Source organism: Kogia breviceps, chromosome 19 (assembly GCF_026419965.1).
Source record: "Kogia breviceps isolate mKogBre1 chromosome 19, mKogBre1 haplotype 1, whole genome shotgun sequence".
NCBI lineage: Eukaryota > Metazoa > Chordata > Mammalia > Artiodactyla > Physeteridae > Kogia > Kogia breviceps.
The window spans coordinates 21,578,458-21,597,831 of NC_081328.1; the positions used below are offsets into that span (position 1 = coordinate 21,578,458).

General features: G+C 38.3%; 1 protein-coding gene across 3 annotated transcripts in view; it reads right to left on the minus strand.

Moving 5' to 3' along the window:
* Positions 1 to 19,374, minus strand: part of APPBP2 (amyloid beta precursor protein binding protein 2) — a 65,971-nt gene that overhangs the window by 36,155 nt on the left and 10,442 nt on the right. The window contains exons 2-3 of one of the 3 annotated variants that reach the window (XM_067021773.1): positions 3,714 to 3,802; positions 2,895 to 2,979 (exon numbers count right to left, since the gene is read on the minus strand). Coding sequence is in view for 1 of the 3 variants with exons in the window: in XM_059047580.2 (XP_058903563.1) it covers positions 3,714 to 3,802 (89 nt within the window). In the remaining 2 variants the exon portion in view is untranslated. Of the gene's footprint in view, positions 1 to 2,894; positions 2,980 to 3,713; positions 3,803 to 19,374 lie in introns of those variants that run through there. The other 2 variants (XM_067021774.1, XM_059047580.2) reach the window with 2 other exon arrangements.

The following is a 19,374-nucleotide window of genomic DNA, read 5'->3' on the forward strand; positions in this document are numbered from 1 at the left end:
CTCCCTGTCTCCTGTCTCCCTCAATTCACCAGCCTGATGGGGCCATGGTAGGCCTATCCCAGGATTCCCAAGGACCTTGGAGGTTATGTTAAGGCATTTACTCTTCTATCTAGAAGAGAATAGGGAGCCATTGCCAGCCAGGAAAGATAAGATCAAATATGCTGGTAGGTCTGGGGCTCAGAGAATTATGAACAGCAGCAAGCAGCTTACTTGGGACACAGATGACCCTTGCTCAACAAACAGTGGCCTCATCCTACCTCCCCAGGGTACCTCCAGTAATTCCCTATGGTAGTGTTTTCCAGAATGGGGCATAACTATCACTGGGCGCTCTAGGCACAATTTTAGTGGCATATAACCAAATATTTTTCAAAGATTAACATATTTATTTCAATGGGGATTCAAAAATAAAACTTGCAATCTAAAAGAAAAAGTGCTAACTTGCTCTTTTGAAATAACAGTACCATTATTTTCAAAGATGGAATAAGATAAAAAGCAACTGTTTGCCTTATGAATTATGAGGTCATAATAATTCACAATTTAGCCTAATATCTTTTACACAGTGGATCACTGAGTGATTCTGTATATGTAAATTGATGACAATGAAGGATGAAAACAACTTCTAACATCAATCTTAAAAACCAAATTGTCTTGTAATTCAACAATGACCCAATTAAAAAATGGGCAATAGATCTGAATAGAGATTCCTCCAAAGAAAATAGACAAAGACCAATAAGCACAAGAAAAGATGCTCAACATCATTAGTGATTAGGGAAATGCAAATCAAACTCACAATGAGATATGACTTCACACTATCTAGGATGGCTATAATATTACTTTTAAAAAACAGTGATGGCAAGGATATGGAAAAATTGGAACCCTCATACGTTGGTAATAGGGACATATTGGGTTGGCCAAAAGGTTCATTTGGTTTTTTCCATAAGATGGCTCTAGCAGCACTTAGTTGTCTTTAGCTTCATTCAAAACAGTTTTGTTAGATTGTATGTGACAGCTGTCATATCAGCGTGCATTAAAAAAAACCACTTATCAAAACTGGTGAATTTTTGTGTACCCATTTTAATATTGAAGATGGAAGAAAAATAGCAACATTTTCAGCATATTATGCTTTATTATTTCAAGAAAAGTAAAAACACAACTGAAACACAAAAAAATATTTGTGCAGTATATGGAAAAGGTGCTGTGACTGATTGAACATGTCAAAAGTTGTTTGCGAAGTTTCGTGCTGGAGATTTCTCACTGGATGATGTTCCATGGTTGGGTAGACCAGTTGAAGTTGAAAGCAAGCAAATCGAGACATTGAGTTAGGCAGACCAGTTGAAGTTGAAAGCAATCAAATTGAGACATTGATTGAGAACAATCAACGTTATATGGTGCGGGAGATAGCTAACATACTCAAAACATCCAAATCAAGCGTTGAAAATCATTTGTACCAGCTTGGTTATATTAATTGCTTTGATGTTTGGGTTCCACATAAGTTAAGGAAAAAAAACCTTCTTGACTGTCTTTCTGCATGGATTCTCTACTTAAATATAATGAAAACGTTCTGTTTCTAAAACAAATTGTGATGGGTGATGAAAAGTGGATACTGTACAATAATGTGGAACGGAAGAGATCATGGGGCAAGCAAAATGAACCACCACCAACCACACTAAAGCCCGGTCTTCATCCAAAGAAGGCGATGTTGTGTATATGGTGGGATTGGAAGAGAGTCCTCTATTATGAGCTCCTTCTGGAAAACCAAACAATTAATTCCAACAAGTACTGCTCCCAATTACACCAACTGAAAGCAGCACTCAATGAAAAGCGTCCAGAACTAGTCAACAGAAAACACGTAATCTTCCATCAGGATAATGCAAGACCGCATGTCTCTTTGATGACCAGGCAAAACCTGTTACAGCTTGGCTGGGAAGTTCTGATTCATCCGCTGTATTCACCAGACATTGCACCTTCAGATTTCCATTTATTTCAGTCTTTACAAAATTCTCTTAATGGAAAAACTTTCATTTCCCTGGGAGACAGTAAAAGGCACCTCCAACAGTTCTTTGCTCAAAAAGATAAGAAGTTTTGAGAAGATGGAATTATGAAGTTGCCTGAAAAATGGCAGAAGATAGTGGAACAAAATGGTGAATATGTTGTTTAATAAAGTTTTTGGTGAAAATGAAAAATGTGTCTTTTACTTTTACTTAAAAACCAAAGGCAGCACTTTTTTAGCCAACCCAATAAAATGGTGCAGCTGCTGTGGGAAACAATTTAGGAGTTACTCAAAAAGTTAAACCTAGGTTTACCCTAGTTATATATACATACAAGAGAAGTGAAAACATACATCCACACAGAATCTTGTCCATGAGCACTCATAGCAGCATTATTCATAATGGCCAAAAGGTAGAAACAACCCAAATGTTCATCAACAGATGACTAGATAACCAAAACATAGTATATCCACACAATGGAAAACTGATACAGACAACAACAATGAATGAACCTTGTAAACATTACAGGTAAAATCCAGTCACGAAAGACCACATACTGTATGACATGTCTAGAGCAGATAAACCCAGAAACAGAGAGTAGATTAATGGTAGGCTAGAGACCAGGAGTAAGGGGAACAGGGAGTGACTGTTAATGGGTACAGGGTTTCTTTTGGGAATGATTAAAGTATTCTAGAATTAGATAGTAGTGATAGTTGCAAAAATTTGTGAATATACTAAAAACTAATGAATTGTACAGTTTAAAATGATGAATTTATGGTATGTGAATTATCTCAATAAAAAAACTGCTTTAAACAAAATTGTAAATAACCAAGTCACTACTTTGCATAAAGGGGGAAAAAAGTCAAACTACATGCGTTTAGTTCCACAAATATATTAAACACTTACCAAGGGATCTGGACTTGGTAAAAAGATAACCTGAGAGATGAAAGAGAGGTAGTCCACTAAATCTTCATAATGGCCATCTTTAGAACTGCACAGAGAAATTCAAATCCTAGAAAGCTAACCTTCTCCAAGAGTAAAGAATTTTTTTTCAAAGTTTTTCTATGGCCTTATTGTCCCAAAATGAAGCTCTCATCTATTATTTTTTAACAGATTAATTTTAATTAGTCAACTAACCAAAAAATTTCTCTTAGGCTTAGTACACAGGTCACATCCAAAGGTATCCCTAAACAATGAAATCATGTTAATTTGTTAACATGTTACTTGTTGATTATTTTATCATCTCTTTCTAAAATACAAACTCCATGAGGAAGAGACCTTGTAAAATTTATTCACTGCTGTAACCCCAGCATCTAGAATAGTACTTGACATATACTACGCATTCTAACAAGTATTTACTTAAACTGGCAACATTCATATTAGAGATTAACAATATTTTGTAAAACTATACTCTTATTTTCCCAGAAATATAGGTTAGGAAAAAGAAATGGCATTTCAAGCAAATTTAGGGAAGAATGCTAATGAGAACAGCAAGGACAATCAAAGGCCATGTCACCTACATCCACATATAACTCCTACTACATAATAGCCAGAATGGGGAAGATGAATTCAGTCTTTCTTCAACACAAAAAGCAAGGGTGGTACTGATGGTTTCACAATAAAACGAATGTACTTACTGCTACTGAACTGTACACTTAAAATATGGTGACAATGGTAAAATTCAGATATGTATAGTTTACCACAATTGTTACAAAATGAGTTTACCTTTTATCCAAAGCTCTCAATACTTTAGCAAAAACTTCCAATTCACAAAATTCACTGCCCAGTTGACATAAGCGTCCCTGTTGGTACAGCTGAAATTAAAAACAAACAAACAAAAGATAACATTTAAAATTTTAAATTTAATTTCAATTTCTACTTATGAATATAATTTGATGGAGTCAATATTTGATGAATTTATGACTATTACTCAAAGTTAAGATTACACAGTAATATCAGGGAAGATGCTTATGCTAAGAGAAATGTAACGGTAACTTAAGAAATCTCTATAATTCATAGAGAACACCTTAATAGCTGTATATAATATTTAGAAATTAATATTTGTATAACAGTATATGGTACATGCTAAGTACTAAAAAGTGCTATATAATTACTTTATTTATTAAACACTAAAAACAGTTATACTCAGGACTTCGCTGCTGGCACAGGGGTTAAGAATCCGCTTGCCAATGTAGGGGACATGGTTCGATCCCTGGTCCGGGAAGATCCCACATGCTGCGGAGCAACTAAGCCCGTGCACCACAACTTTTGACGCCTGAGTGCCTAGAGCCCACGCTCCACAACAAAGAGAAGCCACCGCAATGAGAAGCCCACGCACCGCAATGAAGAATAGTGCCGCTCGCCGCAACTATAAAAAGCCCACGCACAGCAACAAAGACCCAATGCAGCCAAAAAATAAACAAATAAATTGATTTAAAAAGAACAATTATATTCAAGAAACTAACCATTTTTTTTAAACTTCTTTTTTTCTTAAACAAAATTGGGTAAAGTAAAATTATCAAAATGATAGCAAAGATAATGTCCAGAAGCCAGAACTGGTCACTATGCCCCACTAAGGGCTCTTCAGACCACAAAAACCTCAGTTCAGTTCCAGGCATGAAACTTCACAAGCAGACTAACAGTAGATTATATCTAAAGTAATCCAGCAAGGCAGGATTTCTGATCATGTCACAATCATTTACTCCTTTTGCCTTTTTTTTTCTTTAACATCTTTATTGGAGTGTAATTGCTTTACAATGTCGTGTTAGTTTCTGAGGTGTAACAAAAGTGAAGCAGCTATATGTATACATATATCACCATATCCCCTCCCTCTTGCATCTCCCTCCCACCCTCCCTGTCTCACCCCTCTAGGTGGTGACAAAGCACCGAGCTGATCTCCCTGTGTGATATAGCTGCTTCCCACTAACTATCTATTTCACATTGTGTAGTGTATATATATGAATGCTACTCTCTCACTTCGTCCCAGGTTACCCTTCCCCCTCCCTGTGTCCTCAACTGCATTCACTATGTCTGCATGTTTATTCCTGTCCTGCCCATAGGTTCATCAGAACTTTTTTTTTTTAGATTCCATATACACGTTAGCATACAGTATTTGTTTTTCTCTTTCTGAATTCCTTCACTCTGTATGACAGAATCTAAGTCCTTCCAACTCGCTACAACTAGTTCAATTTCATTTCTTTTTATGGCTGAGTAATATTCCATTGTATATATGAGCCACATCTTCTTTATCCATTCATCTGTTGATGGACACTTAGGTTGCTTCCATGTCCCGGCTATTGTAAATAGTGCTGCAATGAACACTGTGGTACATGTCTCTTTTTGAATTATGGTTTTCTCAGGGTACATACCCAGTACTGGGATTGCTGGGTCATATGGTAGTTCTATTTTTAGTTTTTTAAAGGACCTCCATACTGTTCTCTGTGACTGTATCAATTTACATTCCCACCAACAGTGCAAGAGGGCTCCCTTTTCTCCACACCCTCGCCAGCATTTATTGTTTGTATATCTTTTGATGATGGCCATTCTGACCCCTGTGAGGTGATACCTCACTGTAGTTTTTTTGTTTTGTTTTGTTGCGGTACACGGGCCTCTCACTGTTGTGGCCTCTCCCGTTGCAGAGCACAGGCTCCGGACGCGCAGGCTCAGCGGCCATGGCTCGTGGGCCCAGCCACTCGGCGGCATGTGGGATCTTCCCAGACCGGGGCACAAACCCGTGTCCCCTGCATTGGCAGGCGGACTCTAAACCACTGCGCCACCAGGGAAGCCCCTCACTGTAGCTTTGATTTGCATTTCTCTAATGATTAGTGATGTTGAGCATCCTTTCATGTGTTTGTTGGCAATCTGTATATCTTCTATGCAGAAATGTCTATTTAGGTCTTCTGCCCATTTCTGGATTGGGTTGTTTGTTTTTTTGATATTGAGCTGCATGAGCTTGTATATTTTGGAGATTAATCCTTTGTCAGTTGCTTTGTTTGCAAATATTTTCTCCCATTCTGAGGGTTGTCTTTTCGTCTTGTTTATGGTTTCCTTTGCTGTGCAAAAGCTTTTAAGTTTCATTAGGTCCCATTTGTTTATTTCTGTTTTTATTTCCATTTCTCTAAGAGGTGGGTCAAACAGGATCTTGCTGTGATTTATGTCATAGAGTGTTCTGCCTATGTTTTCCTCTAAGAGTTTTATAGTTCTGGCCTTACATTTAGGTTTTTAATCCATTTTGAGTTTATTTTTGTGTATGGTTTTAGGGAATGTTCTAATTTCATTCTTTTACATGTAACTGTCCAGTTTTCCCAGCATCACTTATTGAAGAGACTGTCTTTTCTCCATTGTATATTCTTGCCTCCTTTATCAACAATAAGACCCATACGTGCATGGATTTATCTCTGGGCTTTTTACCCTGTTCATTGATCTGTATTTCTGTTTTGTTGCAGCACCATACTGTCTTGATTACTGTAGCTTTGTAGTACAGTCTGAAGTCCAGGAGCCTGATTCCTCCAGATCCGTTTTTTTTTTTTCTCAAGATTGTTTTGGCTATTCAGGGTCTTTTGTGTTTCCATACAAATTGTGAAGTTTTTTGTTCCAGTTCTGTGAAAAATGCCATTGGTAGTTTGATAGGGATTGCATTGAATCTGTAGATTGCTTTGGGTAGTATAGTCATTTTCACAATGCTGATTCTTCGAATCCAAGAACATGGTATATCTCTCTATTTGTTTGTATCGTCTTTAATTTCTTTCATCAGTGTCTTGTAGTTTTCTGCATACAGGTCTATTGTCTCCTTAGGTTTATTCCTAGGTATTTTATTCTTTTTGTTGCAATTGTAAATGGGAGTGTTTCCCTAATTTCTTTCAGATTTTTCGTCATTAATGTATAGGAATGCAAGAGATGTGTGCATTAATTTTGTATCCTGCTACTTTACCAAATTCGTTGATTAGCTCTAGCAGTGTTCTGGTAGCATCTTTAGGATTCTCTATGTATAGTATCATGTCATCTGCAAACAGTGACAGCTTTATTTCTTCTCTTCCAATTTGGATTCCTTCTATTTCTTTTTCTTCTCTGACTGCCGTGGCTAAAACTTCCAAAACTATGTTGAATAACAGTGGTGAGAGTGGACATCCTTCTCTTCTTCCTGATCTTAGAGGAAATGGTTTCAGTTTTTCACCACTGAGAACGATGTTGGCTGTGGGTTTGTCATATATGGCCTTTATTATGTTGAGGTAGGTTCCCTCTATGCCCACTTTCTGGAGAGTTTTTATCATAAATGGGTGCTGAATTCTGTCAAAAGCTTTTTCTGCTTCTATTGAGATTATCATACGGTTTTTATCCTTCAGTTTGTTAATATGGTATATCACATTGATTGATTTGGTATATTGAAGAATCCTTGCATTCCTGGGATAAACCCCACTTGATCATGGTGTATGATCCTTTTAATGTGCGGTTGGATTCTGTTGGCTAGTATTTTGTTGAGGATTTTTGCACCTATGTTCATCAGTGATATTGGCCTGTAATTTTCTTTTTTTGTGACATCTTTGTCTGGTTTTGGTATCAGGGTGATGGTGGCCTCATAGAACGAGTTTGGGAGTGTTCCTTCCTCTGCTATATTTTGGAAGTGTTTGAGAAGGATAGGTGTTCGCTCTTCTCTAAGTGTTTGATAGAATTCACCTGTGAAGCCATCTGGTCCTGGGGCTTTTGTTTGTTGGAAGATTTTTAAGCACAGTCTGAATTTCAGTGCTTGTGATTGGTCTGTTTTTATTTTCTGTTTCTTCCTGGTTCAGTCTGGGAAGGTTGTGGTTTTCTAAGAATTTGTGCATTTCTTCCAGGTTGTCCATTTTATTGGCATATAGTTGCTTGTAGTAATCTCTCATGATCCTTTGTATTTCTGCAGTGTCAGTTGTTACTTCTCCTTTTTCATTTCTAATTCTATTGATTTGAGCATTCTCCCTTTTGTTCTTGATGAGTCTGGCTAATGGTTTATCAATTTTGTTTATCTTCTCAAAGAACCAGCTTTTAGTTTTACTGATCTTTGCTACTGTTTCCTTCATTTCTTTTTCATTTATTTCTGATCTGATCTTTATGATTTATTTCCTTCTGCTATCTTTGGGGGTTTTTTGTTCTTCTTTCTCTAATTGCTTTAGGTGCAAGGTTATATTGTTTATTTGGGATGTTTCTTGTTTCTTGAGGTAGGATTGTATTGCTATAAACTTCCCTCTTAGAACTGCTTTTGCTGCATCCCGTAGGTTTTGGGTCGTCGTGTTTTAATTGTCATCTGTTTCTCGGTAATTTTTTATTTCCTCAGTGATCTCTTGGTTATTTAGTAGTATATTGTTTAGCCTCCATGTGTCTGTATTTTTTACAGGTTTTTTTTCCCTGTAATTGATACCTAGCCTCACAGCGTTGTGGTTGGAAAAGATACTTGATACAATTTCAATTTTCTCAAATTTACCAAGGCTTGATTTGTGACCCACAATATGATCTATCCTGGAGAATGTTCCATGAGCACTTGAGAAGAAAGTGTATTCTATTGTTTTTGGATGGTATGTCCTCTAAATATCAATTAAGTCCATCTTCTCTAATGTGTCATTTAAAGCTTGTGTCTCCTTATCTATTTTCATTTTGGATGATCTGTCCATTGGTGAAAATGGAGTGTTAAAGTCCCCTATTATTATTGTGTTACTGTCGATTTCCCTTTTTATGGCTGTTAGCGTTTGCCTCATGTACTGAGGTCTTCCTATGTTGGGTGTGTAATATTTACAATTGTTATATCTTCTTCTTGGATTGATCCCTTGATCATTAATGTAGATTCCTTCTTTGTCTCTTGTAATTAGTCTTTATTTTAAAGTCTACTTGTCTGATATGAGAATTGCTACTCCAGCATTCTTCTGATTTCCATTTGCATGGAATACCTTTTTCCATCCCCTCACTTTCAGTCTGTATGTGTCCCAAGGTCTGAAGTGGGTCTCTTGTAGACAGCATATGTATGGGTCTTGTTTTTGTATCCATTCAGCTAGTCTATGTCCTTCGGTTGGAGCATTTAATCCACTTAGATTTAAGGTAATTATCAATATGTATGTTCCTATCACCATTTTCTTAATTGTTTTAGGTTTGTTATTGTAGGTCTTTTCCTTCTCTTGTGTTTCCTGCCTAGAGAAGTTCCTTTAGCATTTATTGTAAAGCTTGTTTCGTGGTGCTCAATTCTCTTAACTTTTGCTTGTCTGTAAAGGTTTTAATTTCTCCGTCGAATCTGAATGAGATCCTTGCTGGGTAGAGTAATCTTGGTTGTAGGTTTCCCCCCCTTTTTTTATTGATATTTACTTATTTTTGGCTGTGTTTGGGTCTTCACTGTTTGTTTTTTAAAATAAATTTATATATTTGCTTGTTTATTTTTGGTTGTGTTGGGTCTTCGTTGCTGCGCAAAGGCGCTACTCTTCTTTGCAGTGCATGGGCTTTTCACTGCAGCGGCTTCTCTTGTTGCAGAGCACATGCTCTAGGTGCACGGGCTACAGTAGTTGTTGCGTGCGGGCTCAGTAGTTGTGGCTCACGGGCTCTGGAGCGCAGGCTCAGTAGTTGTGGTGCACGGGCTTAGTTGCTCCACAGCATATGGGATCTTCCTAGACCAGGGCTCAAACCCATGTCCCCTGCATTGGCAGGCGGATTCTCAACCACTGCGCCACCAGGGAAGCCCCTGGGTCTTCATTGTTGTGCACAGGCTTTCTTTAGTTGTGGCGAGCAGGGGCTATTCTTTGTTGCGATGCATAGGCTTCTCATTGCAGTGGCTTCTCTTGTTGCGGAGCACGGGCTCTAGGCGTGTGGGCTTCAGTAGTTGTGGCACGCAGGCTCAGTAGTTGTGGCACACAGGCTCAGTAGTTGTGGCTCGCAGGCTCTAGAGCACAGGCTAAGTAGTTTTGGTGCAAGGCTTACCTGCTCCGTGGCATGTGGGATCTTCCTGGACCAGGGATTGAATCTGTTTCCACTGCACTAGTAGGCAGATTCGTTACCACTGCACCACCAGGGAAGGCCCCTTTCATCACTTTAAATATGTCCTGCCACTCCCTCTGGCTTGCAGAGTTTGCTGTTAACCTTATGGGGACTCCCTTGTATGTTATTTGTTGCTTTTCCCTTGCTACTTTTAATATTTTTTTCTTTGTATTTAAATTTGATAGTTTGATTAATATGTATCCTGGTATGTTTCTCCTTGGATTTATCCTGTATGGGACTCTCTGCACTTCCTGTACTTGATTATTTCCTCTCCCTTGTTAGGGAAGTTTTCGACTATAATCTCTTCAAATATTTTCTCAGATCCTTTCTTTTTCTCTTCTTCTTCTGAGACACCTATAATTCGAATGTTGGTGCGTTTAACATTGTCCCAGAGGTCTCTGAGACTGTCCTCAATTCTTTTCATTCTTTATTCTGCTCTGCAATAGTTATTTCCACTATTTTATCTTCCAGGTCACTTATCTGTTCTTCTGCCTCAGTTATTCTGCTACTGACTCTTTCTAGAGTATTTTTAATTTATTTATTGTGCTGTTCATCACTGTTTGTTTGCTCTTTAGTTCTTCTAAGTCCTTGTTAAACGTTTCTTGTATTTTCTCTATTCTATTTCCAAGATTTTAGATCATCTTTACTCTCATTACTCTGAATTCTTTTTCAGGTAGACTGCTTATTTCCTCTTCATTTGGTCTGGGGGGGTTTTACCTTGCTCCTTCATCTGTTGCATATTTCTCTGTGTTCTCATTTTGTTTAACTTACTTTGTTTGAGGTCTCCTTTTCGTGGGCTGCAGGTTCATAGTTCCTGTTGTTTTTGGTGTCTGCCCCCAGTGGGTGAGGTTGGTTCCATGGCTTGTGTAGGCTTTCTGGTGGAGGGGAATGGTGCCTGTGTTCTGGTGGGAAGGGCCGCGTCTGGCCATGTGTTTTGGGGTGTCTGTGAACTTAGTATGATTTTAGGCAGCCTCTCTGCTAACGGGTGGGGTTGTGTTCCTCTTTGTTTGGCATGGGGTGTCCAGCACTGGAGTTTGCTGGCTGTTGGGTGGAGATGGGTCTTAGTGTTGAGATGGAGATCTCTGGGAGAGCTCTCGCCAATTGCTATTATGTGGGGCAGGGAGGTCTCTGGTGGTCCAATGTCCTGAACTCAGCTCTCCCACCTTGGAGGCACAGGCCTGACACCAGCCTGGAGCACCAAGACCCTGTCAGCCACATTGCAAGGTACATGGGGATTTTCTTGCCTTTGGGGAGGTCTAAGGTCTTCTGCCAGCATTCAGTATGTGTTCTGTAGTTGGTCCACATGTAGATGTATTTTTGATGTATTTGTGGGGAGGAAGGTGATCTCTACGTCCCACTCCTCTGCCATCTTGAAGGTCCCCCTGCTATAGGAGACTCCACTGAAGACACCAACCTCCTCAAGAGCTAGAGGTGCAGAGGCATTTTTTTCAGAGGATTTGCAGAGCTTGCATTTTTTTTTTCTTTTCCTTTGTGCTTTGTCTAGTTTCACTTGTTCACAGGGTGCTTCATGCAGAGGCCTCACACCCAGCACTTCAGATCAGAGTGCCTAGTGAGAAACGGCTGTGCTGACACCTCAGCTCAACGGGCCTGGCCGTGTGCGGAAGCACTGCCCCCTGACACTGCAACTCAAGATCTGCCTGATTTTTTAAAACTTCCATTTAAAATAGTATTTTAACAAATGTGTTAAACGTTTATCCCAAATAATACATGTACACTGTTAAAAAGAAAATACTACTGCCCCTCTTTCCCCTGCCTCAACTTCACCAAATGTTACTGAATTTATATATGTTATATAAATACAGTGCCTTAGAAGGCAGGAATTTTATTATATCAACTCACTTCACATTAGTAAGCACTTAACACTTAGCTCATTTGACAAAAACATGTGTTTCAGAAAGAGGACATGTTCCTGAATTCATCTGCCAAATGGGCCAGTTAACTTTGCACAGGGAAAACATACTACAAACTCATTTAGCAAACTCTTGGGCATAAATCGCTAGTCATAATGGAGGCCAGGTCAGATTAGGTAGATATAGGAATACAAATCAATAATGACTGCTGGAAGGGAGAGTGGACAGGGAATGCCATGTGCTCAGGAAGGAGAGGCAGAAATGTTATCTTCAAACAGTGATTGGATATTCATCTTAACCATAAACTTTCATAAGGAAAGATTTGCTATTTTGGGAGATGATTATGTTTTCTGAGGTTAGAAATACAATGAGTGGGACTTCCCTGGCAGTCCAGTAGCTGGGACTCCATGCTCCCACTGCAGGTGGCACAGGTTCGATCCCTGGTCAGGGAACTAGGATCCCGCAAGCCACACAGTGTGGCCAAAAAAAATAAAAGCTTCTGGGAATGTATGTGATAAAATTCCCTTCCATCACATATACCTTCACAGTTAACCAAGGAAGAATAACTCAGGGAAAATAAAGCTGAGAATTTATAATCACATCCTGTTTGGTGGCTTAACAATGTGATACATTTCTGATTTGGGGCAGCAAAACAAATGCACTTATCAAAAATATACATACACATACTCCAAAAACAGTACAGGACCAAAAAACCTTAGTTTCTCAGCAAAGTAACTCATCATTAGCAAACTTAAGGCTTAGAATTTCTTTTGTAAGACAGAAGAAATGGAAAGTTGTACAACTTTTTTTGCCTACACTTACTAATCAAATAAAGACAATTAAACTAAACTTTATATGTTCTACAACTCATAGTATCCCTTTAATACTGACAATTTCCTAACAAATGGATTTGAAACTAAAATTTAGGAAAGTAGTAACCTTAGTTACAATTTTAAATATAAGTATGCCTATTAACAAACACAAGCTTTTTTTTTTTTCTCTCAGCTGTTTAATTTTTCTAGCTAAAAAGGGGTCCGCATTTAAATTCTGGGGAGAGTACTGATTTAACTATTTCAAATCATCCTTTCCTGTACAGCAACTATAATTCAAAAAAAGAAAATCCTTACTAGGCTTATCCCCCAAAATGAAAATTTCTGTATTTTATGAATGGGATTTTTGAATATCAATCCAGAATAAAAAGAGCATTTAATCCTTACAGAGATCTTATATGTATGTGCCAGGCACTATTCTAAGTGCTTTTCATAAGCGACTCACTCTGTCCTTCCACAGATGAGGAAACTGAGGCATATAAAGTTAAATAACCTGGTCTGAATCACACAATTAAGAAGTGGCAAGGCATTTGCAGCAACATGGATGCAACTAGAGATTATCATACTAAGTGAAGGAAATCAGAAAGAGAAAGACAAATACCATATGGTATCACTTATAGGTGGCATCTAAAATATGGCACAAATGAACCTATCTACAAAACAGAAATAGACTCATAGATATAGACAACAGATTTGTGGTTGCCAAGAAGGACAGGGGAAAAGAGAGGGAGGGACTGGGAGTTTGTGGTTGGTACATTCAAACTATTACATAGAGAATGGATAAACAACATGGTCCTACTGTATAGCACAAGGAATGATATTCAATATCCTGTAATAAATCATAATGGAAAAGAATATAAAAAAAGAATGTCTCTATGTGTATAACTGAGTCACTTTACAGCAGAGATTGGCACAACATTATACAACAACTATACTTCAATTAAAAAAAAAAAAGAAGTGGCAAGGCAACAACCTGGCTCCAAGCAGTCTATCCTTACATCCATGTTCCTAATAACTTACAGTACAATTCTTTTAGACTGTATTACATCAGGAAGTAAGAAAGAGTATAAAATGGGCAATTTAAAACATTATTATAGAAATAATAGAAGAGGGACTTCCCTGGCGGTCCAGTGGTTAAGACTCCATGCTCCCAATGCAGGGGGCATGGGTTGGATCCCTCACCAGGAAACTAAGATCCCTCATGCCACACAGCACAGGCAAAAAAAAGAAAAAAGAAGAAGAAATAATAGAAGATTAATCCCTTCATAGAGTCACACATCTTATGGAGTAGAGCTTAGAAGAAAGAAAACTGAGGCTCTAGGTTCTTTGGTAATGATTCTTCTATCAAATTTTTTTTAATTTGACTTATTTTAGTTATTACATGTGTTTTAATATTAAATTCTGGGCAGGAAAAGAGATTCAGACATAGAGAACGGGCTTGTGGACCCGGGTGGTAGGGGGAAGGGGAGGGTGGGACAAACTGAGAGAGTAGCACTGACATATATTCACTACCATGTATAAAATAGATAGCCAGTGGGAAGCTGCTGTACAGCACAGGGAGCTCAGTTCGTTGCTCTGTGATGACCTAGAGGGGTGGGACAGGGTGGGGGGCATTGTGGTGGGACAGAGGTTCAAGAGAGAGGGGATATATGTATACATATAGCTGATTCACTTTGTTGTACAGCAAAAACTAACACAACATTGTAAAGCAATTATGCTCCAATACAAAAATATTTTTTAATAAATAAATTCTGCACCCACTGGGTTATGAGGCTATTAAAGGACTAGCAACTTCTTTTAGCTACTGATACCTTAAGGAAAATAAGAAAAAACAAATTTATTTTTATAAGTAGGTAAATTATCTCCCAAAAGATATGAAACAGACAACAAAAATATTATATAAAAACAAACAATATTTTACAGATATGAAGATAGACCAATCAATGGAAGAAAATGCAAAGTTCAAAAGCAGACATTAGTAGATGTAAAAAAATTAACATATGATAAAGGAAGCACTTTAAAAATCACTGAATAAAAACAAAAAATTACTTAATAAAGAGTGCATAAAAATGGGGAAACAAAGTAAGGTACCTCCTGATAAAACAGAACAAAAATAAATTCCAGATTTATCAAAGTTTTAAATATTAAACAATTAAATCATAGCAGTGTTAAAAGCTACCTGGTAACGCTGCCTTTCTAAGCATTATATACCACAGGCAAAAATCATAAAGGAAGAGATGTGATTTGATAAACACCAAAAATGTCCATGAATATAAAATACTGTAAATAGGGCTTCCCTGGTGGTGCAGTGGTTAAGAATCTGCCTGCCAATGCAAGGGACACATGTTCGAGCCCTGGCCTGGGAAGATCCCACATGCCAAGAAGCAAGTAAGCCTGTGTGCCACAACTACTGTGCCTGCACTCTAGAGCCCACAAGCCACAACTATTGAGCCCACATGCCACAACTACTGAAGCCTGTGTGCCTAGAGCCTGTGCTCTGTAACAAAGAGAAGCCACCATAATGAGAAGCCTGTGCACCGCAACAAAGAGTAGCCCCCGCTCACCGCAACTAGAGAAAGCCTGTGCACAGCAATGAAGACCCAACAAAACCAAAAATAAAATAATAAATTTTAAAAATAAATAATAAAATACTGTAAATAAAAATTAAACATACAATAAAAGTAAGTAAAATATTAGTAACACACTTGTGTAGGATTTAATATCTTCAATACATAAAGGGGTGAAACTCCTGGTGATATTTTAGAAGCAAGGGCTTTCAGAGACTAAAGTAAAATTTTCTTTCTCTAAAAAATATTTATTTGGGGCTTCCCTGGTGGCACAGTGGTTGAGAATCTGCCTACCAATGCAGGGGACACGGGTTCGAGCCCTGGTCTGGGAAGATCCCACATGCTGAGGAGCAACTAAGCCCATAAGCCACAACTACTGAGCCTGCGCGTCTGGAGCCTGTGCTCCGCAACAAGGGAGGCTGCGACAGTGAGAGGCCTGCGCACCGCGATGAAGAGTAGCCCCCACTCGCCACAACTAGAGAAAGCCCCCTCACAGAAACAAAGACCCAACACAGCCAAAAATAAATAAATTAATTATTTTTTTAAAAAATATTTATTTGCTGTTGGCTGCGTTGGGTCTTCAGTGCTGTGCGCAGGCTCTCTCTAGTTGCAGCGAGTGGGGGCTACTCTTCGTTGCGGTGCACAGGCTTCTCATTACGGTGGCTTCTCTTTGTTACAGAGCACAGGCTCTAGGCATGCAGGCTTCAGTAGTTGTGGCTCGTGGGCTCTAGAGTGCAGGCTCAGTAGTTGTGGTGCACGGGCTTAGTTGTTCTGTGGCACATGGGATCTTCCTGGACCATGGCTCAAACCCATGTCCCCTGCATTGGCAGGCGGATTCTTAACCACTGCACCACCAGGGAAGTCCCCTAAAGTAAAATTTTTACAGAAAACTGAAGGCAGCTATTGCAAGGGCAATACAAGACAGCCCCAAACCTGGAGAACTCTTTGGGAGATAAAGATAGGGATGAAAGCCTGCCTTACCCCAAGGGATCTTGAATTGAAGTGGCTGCTTTCACAGCCAATCCAAAATTACCAGGCTGAATGAACAGTTTAGTGTTAATATCAAATTAGCATACAAAATAATCTAGGTTAAAAACATGGAAACCTATATGTCCATCAAAAGATGAATGGATAAAGAAGATGAGGTATATATACACAATGGAATACGACTCAGCCATAAAAAGACTGAAATAATGCCATCTGCAGCAACATGGATGGAACTAGAGCTTATCATACTAAGTGAAGTCAGTCAGAAAGACAAAAACAAATACTATATGATATCACTTACATGTTGAATATAAAATATGGCACAAATGAACCTATCTACAAAACAAACAGACTCTTAGACATAGAGAACAGATTTGTGGTTGCCAAGGGGGAGGGGGAGGGTGGAGGGAAGGACTGGGAGTTTGGGATTAGCAGATGTAAACTATTATATAGGATGGATAAACAACAAGGTCCTACTGTATAGAACAGAGAACTATATTCAATATCCCATGATAAATAATAATGGAAAAGAAAACAAAAAAAACAAAACAAACCCCAAATAATCTAGTCTTAATCCCAAAAACAAAAACTCAGAAAGGTTTAGAAAAAGATACAAAAGAAATCAAGTTCAAAACTATGGTCTAGGGACTTCCCTGGTGGTGCAGTGGTTAAGAATCTGCTTGCCAATGCAGGGGACACGGGTTTGAGCCCTGGTCTGGGAAGATCCCACATGCCACAGAGCAATTAAACCCGTGTGCCACAACTACTGAGCCTGTGCTCTAGGGCCCACGCTCCGCAACAAAAGAAGCCATTGCAACAAGAGCACACACTGCAACAAAGAGTAGCCCCCGCCTGCTGCAACGAGAGAAAGCGCGTGTGCAGCAATGAAGACCCAACACAGCCAAAAGAAAATAAATAAATAAAAATAAAATATTTTGTTTTGTTTAACACACATAAGATACATTTATTCTTGTTCTCTAATCTCAAAATTCACTTGAAATGTAGCTCTGAAAAAATTAACTTTGGCATATAACTTGATATTCCTTTACTTTGCTCTCATGTTACATTGTATGTTACATGTAATGTCCTTTATCTGTTGTTTGATTACAATCTTAACGTGTTGTCAGATTACACATTCTTGGATTAAAGCAAGTACCACACAAGTATTTTAATATAATGCACACTTAATTAAAAAGCATTGGGTTGGCAAAAAAGTTCATTCGTTTTTTCCTATAAGATGGCTCTAATAGCACTTAGTTTTCTTTAACTTCATTCGAAACAATTTTGTTAGATTGTATTGTAAAGCTGTTATATCAGCGTGCATTAAAAACAACTTATCAAAATTGGGGAATTTTTGTGTAGCCATTTTAATACTGAAGATGGAAGAAAAAAAGCAACTCTTCAGCATATTATGCTTTATCATTTCAAGAAAGGTAAAAACACAACTGAAACACAAAACAAGATTTATGCAGTGTATGAAGAAGGTGCTGTGACTGATGGAACGTGTCAAAAGTGGTTCGCGAAGTTCTGTACTGGAGATTTCTTGCTGGATGACGCTCAACGGTTGGGTAGACCAGTTGAAGTTGAAAGCAATCAAATCAAGACATTAATTGAGAACAATCAACATTATACCACGCGGGAGATAGCCGACCTACTCAAAATATCCAAATCAAGCGTTGAAAATCATTTGTACCAGCTTGGTTATGTTAATCGCTTTGATGTTTGGGTTTCATGTAAGTTAAGCGAAAAAAGCTTCTTGTCCATATTTCCACATGCAATTCTCTATTTAGATGTAATGAAAATGTTCAGTTTTTAAAACAAATTGTGACAGGTGATGTGATGAAAAGTGGATACTGTACAATAACTAGGAACGGAAGAGATCGTTGGGTAAGCGAAATGAACCACCACCAACCACACTAAAGCCCGGTCTTCATCCAAAGAAGGCGATGTTGTGTATATGGTGGGATTGGAAGCGAATCCTTTATTATGAGCTCCTTCCGGAAAACCAAACAATTAATTCCAACAAGTACTGCTCCCAATTAGACCAACTGAAAGCAGCACTCAATGAAAAGCGTCCAGAACTAGTCAACAGAAAACACGTAATCTTCCATCAGGATAATGCAAGACCACACGTCTCTTTGATGACCAGGTAAAAACTGTTACAGCTTGGCTGGGAAGTTCTGATTCATCCGCTGTATTCACCAGACATTGCACCTTCAGATTTCCATTTATTTCGGTCTTTACAAAATTCTCTTAATGGAAAAACTTTCAATTCCCTGGAACACTGTAAAAAGCACCTGGAACAGTTCTTTGCACAAAAAGATAAAATGTTTTGGGAAGAAGGAATTATGAAGCTGCCTGAAAAATGGCAGAAGGTAGTAGAACAAAATGGTGAATGTTGTTTAATAAAGTTTTTGATGAAAATGAAAAATGTGTCTTTTATTTTTACCTAAAAACCAAAGGAACCTTTAGGCCAACCCAATAAATGCTTTCTTCTGGAGGTAAACCAAATATTTTAATTTCTTGCTTCTTATAACATTTTAAATGCCCAGCTGTTCCACTCACTGGTTCTATGTCATACTTTTAAAAAAAAATACAACTGACCAACATGATTTTTGTATCTTTCAGGGCAAAGTGCTTTGCTTATTGGTTAAGTAAGCACAAGGTTAAGTGGAAATGTTCACATTATTTAAAGCACAAGAAACAGTTAACTCTCAAATGGGAAAGCAGCCCTTTCCTAACATTTAAATATGCTCTCCACATATAAAGATGATACTAGATTTGCCATCCATTAAATGAGAAATTGAGTTTTTTCCCCAATCATTACAAGAATGAACTTATGTCTAATACACAGATTCTCTAACTCTGTCTCTCATGTGATGGGTCAATGGCATAATTTTCAAGATAGCATGATTGTGTTAATGGTGGAAGATGCTACCATGGTACAAATGGAAGGTCAAAACAAAAAACTAGTTGGATGTAAAATCTAACCAACAATGATAACCAGCCACATGAAACTCAATAGTATCAGTGATCTCTACATTTGGGTAAGAAGTTTCTCAACTTCTCTTCTTAAACCTTCACTACAAATCTTGGTGAAAATTAGGAGTGTATCCATGAAGCACTAGAAAGAAGATAGTATGGT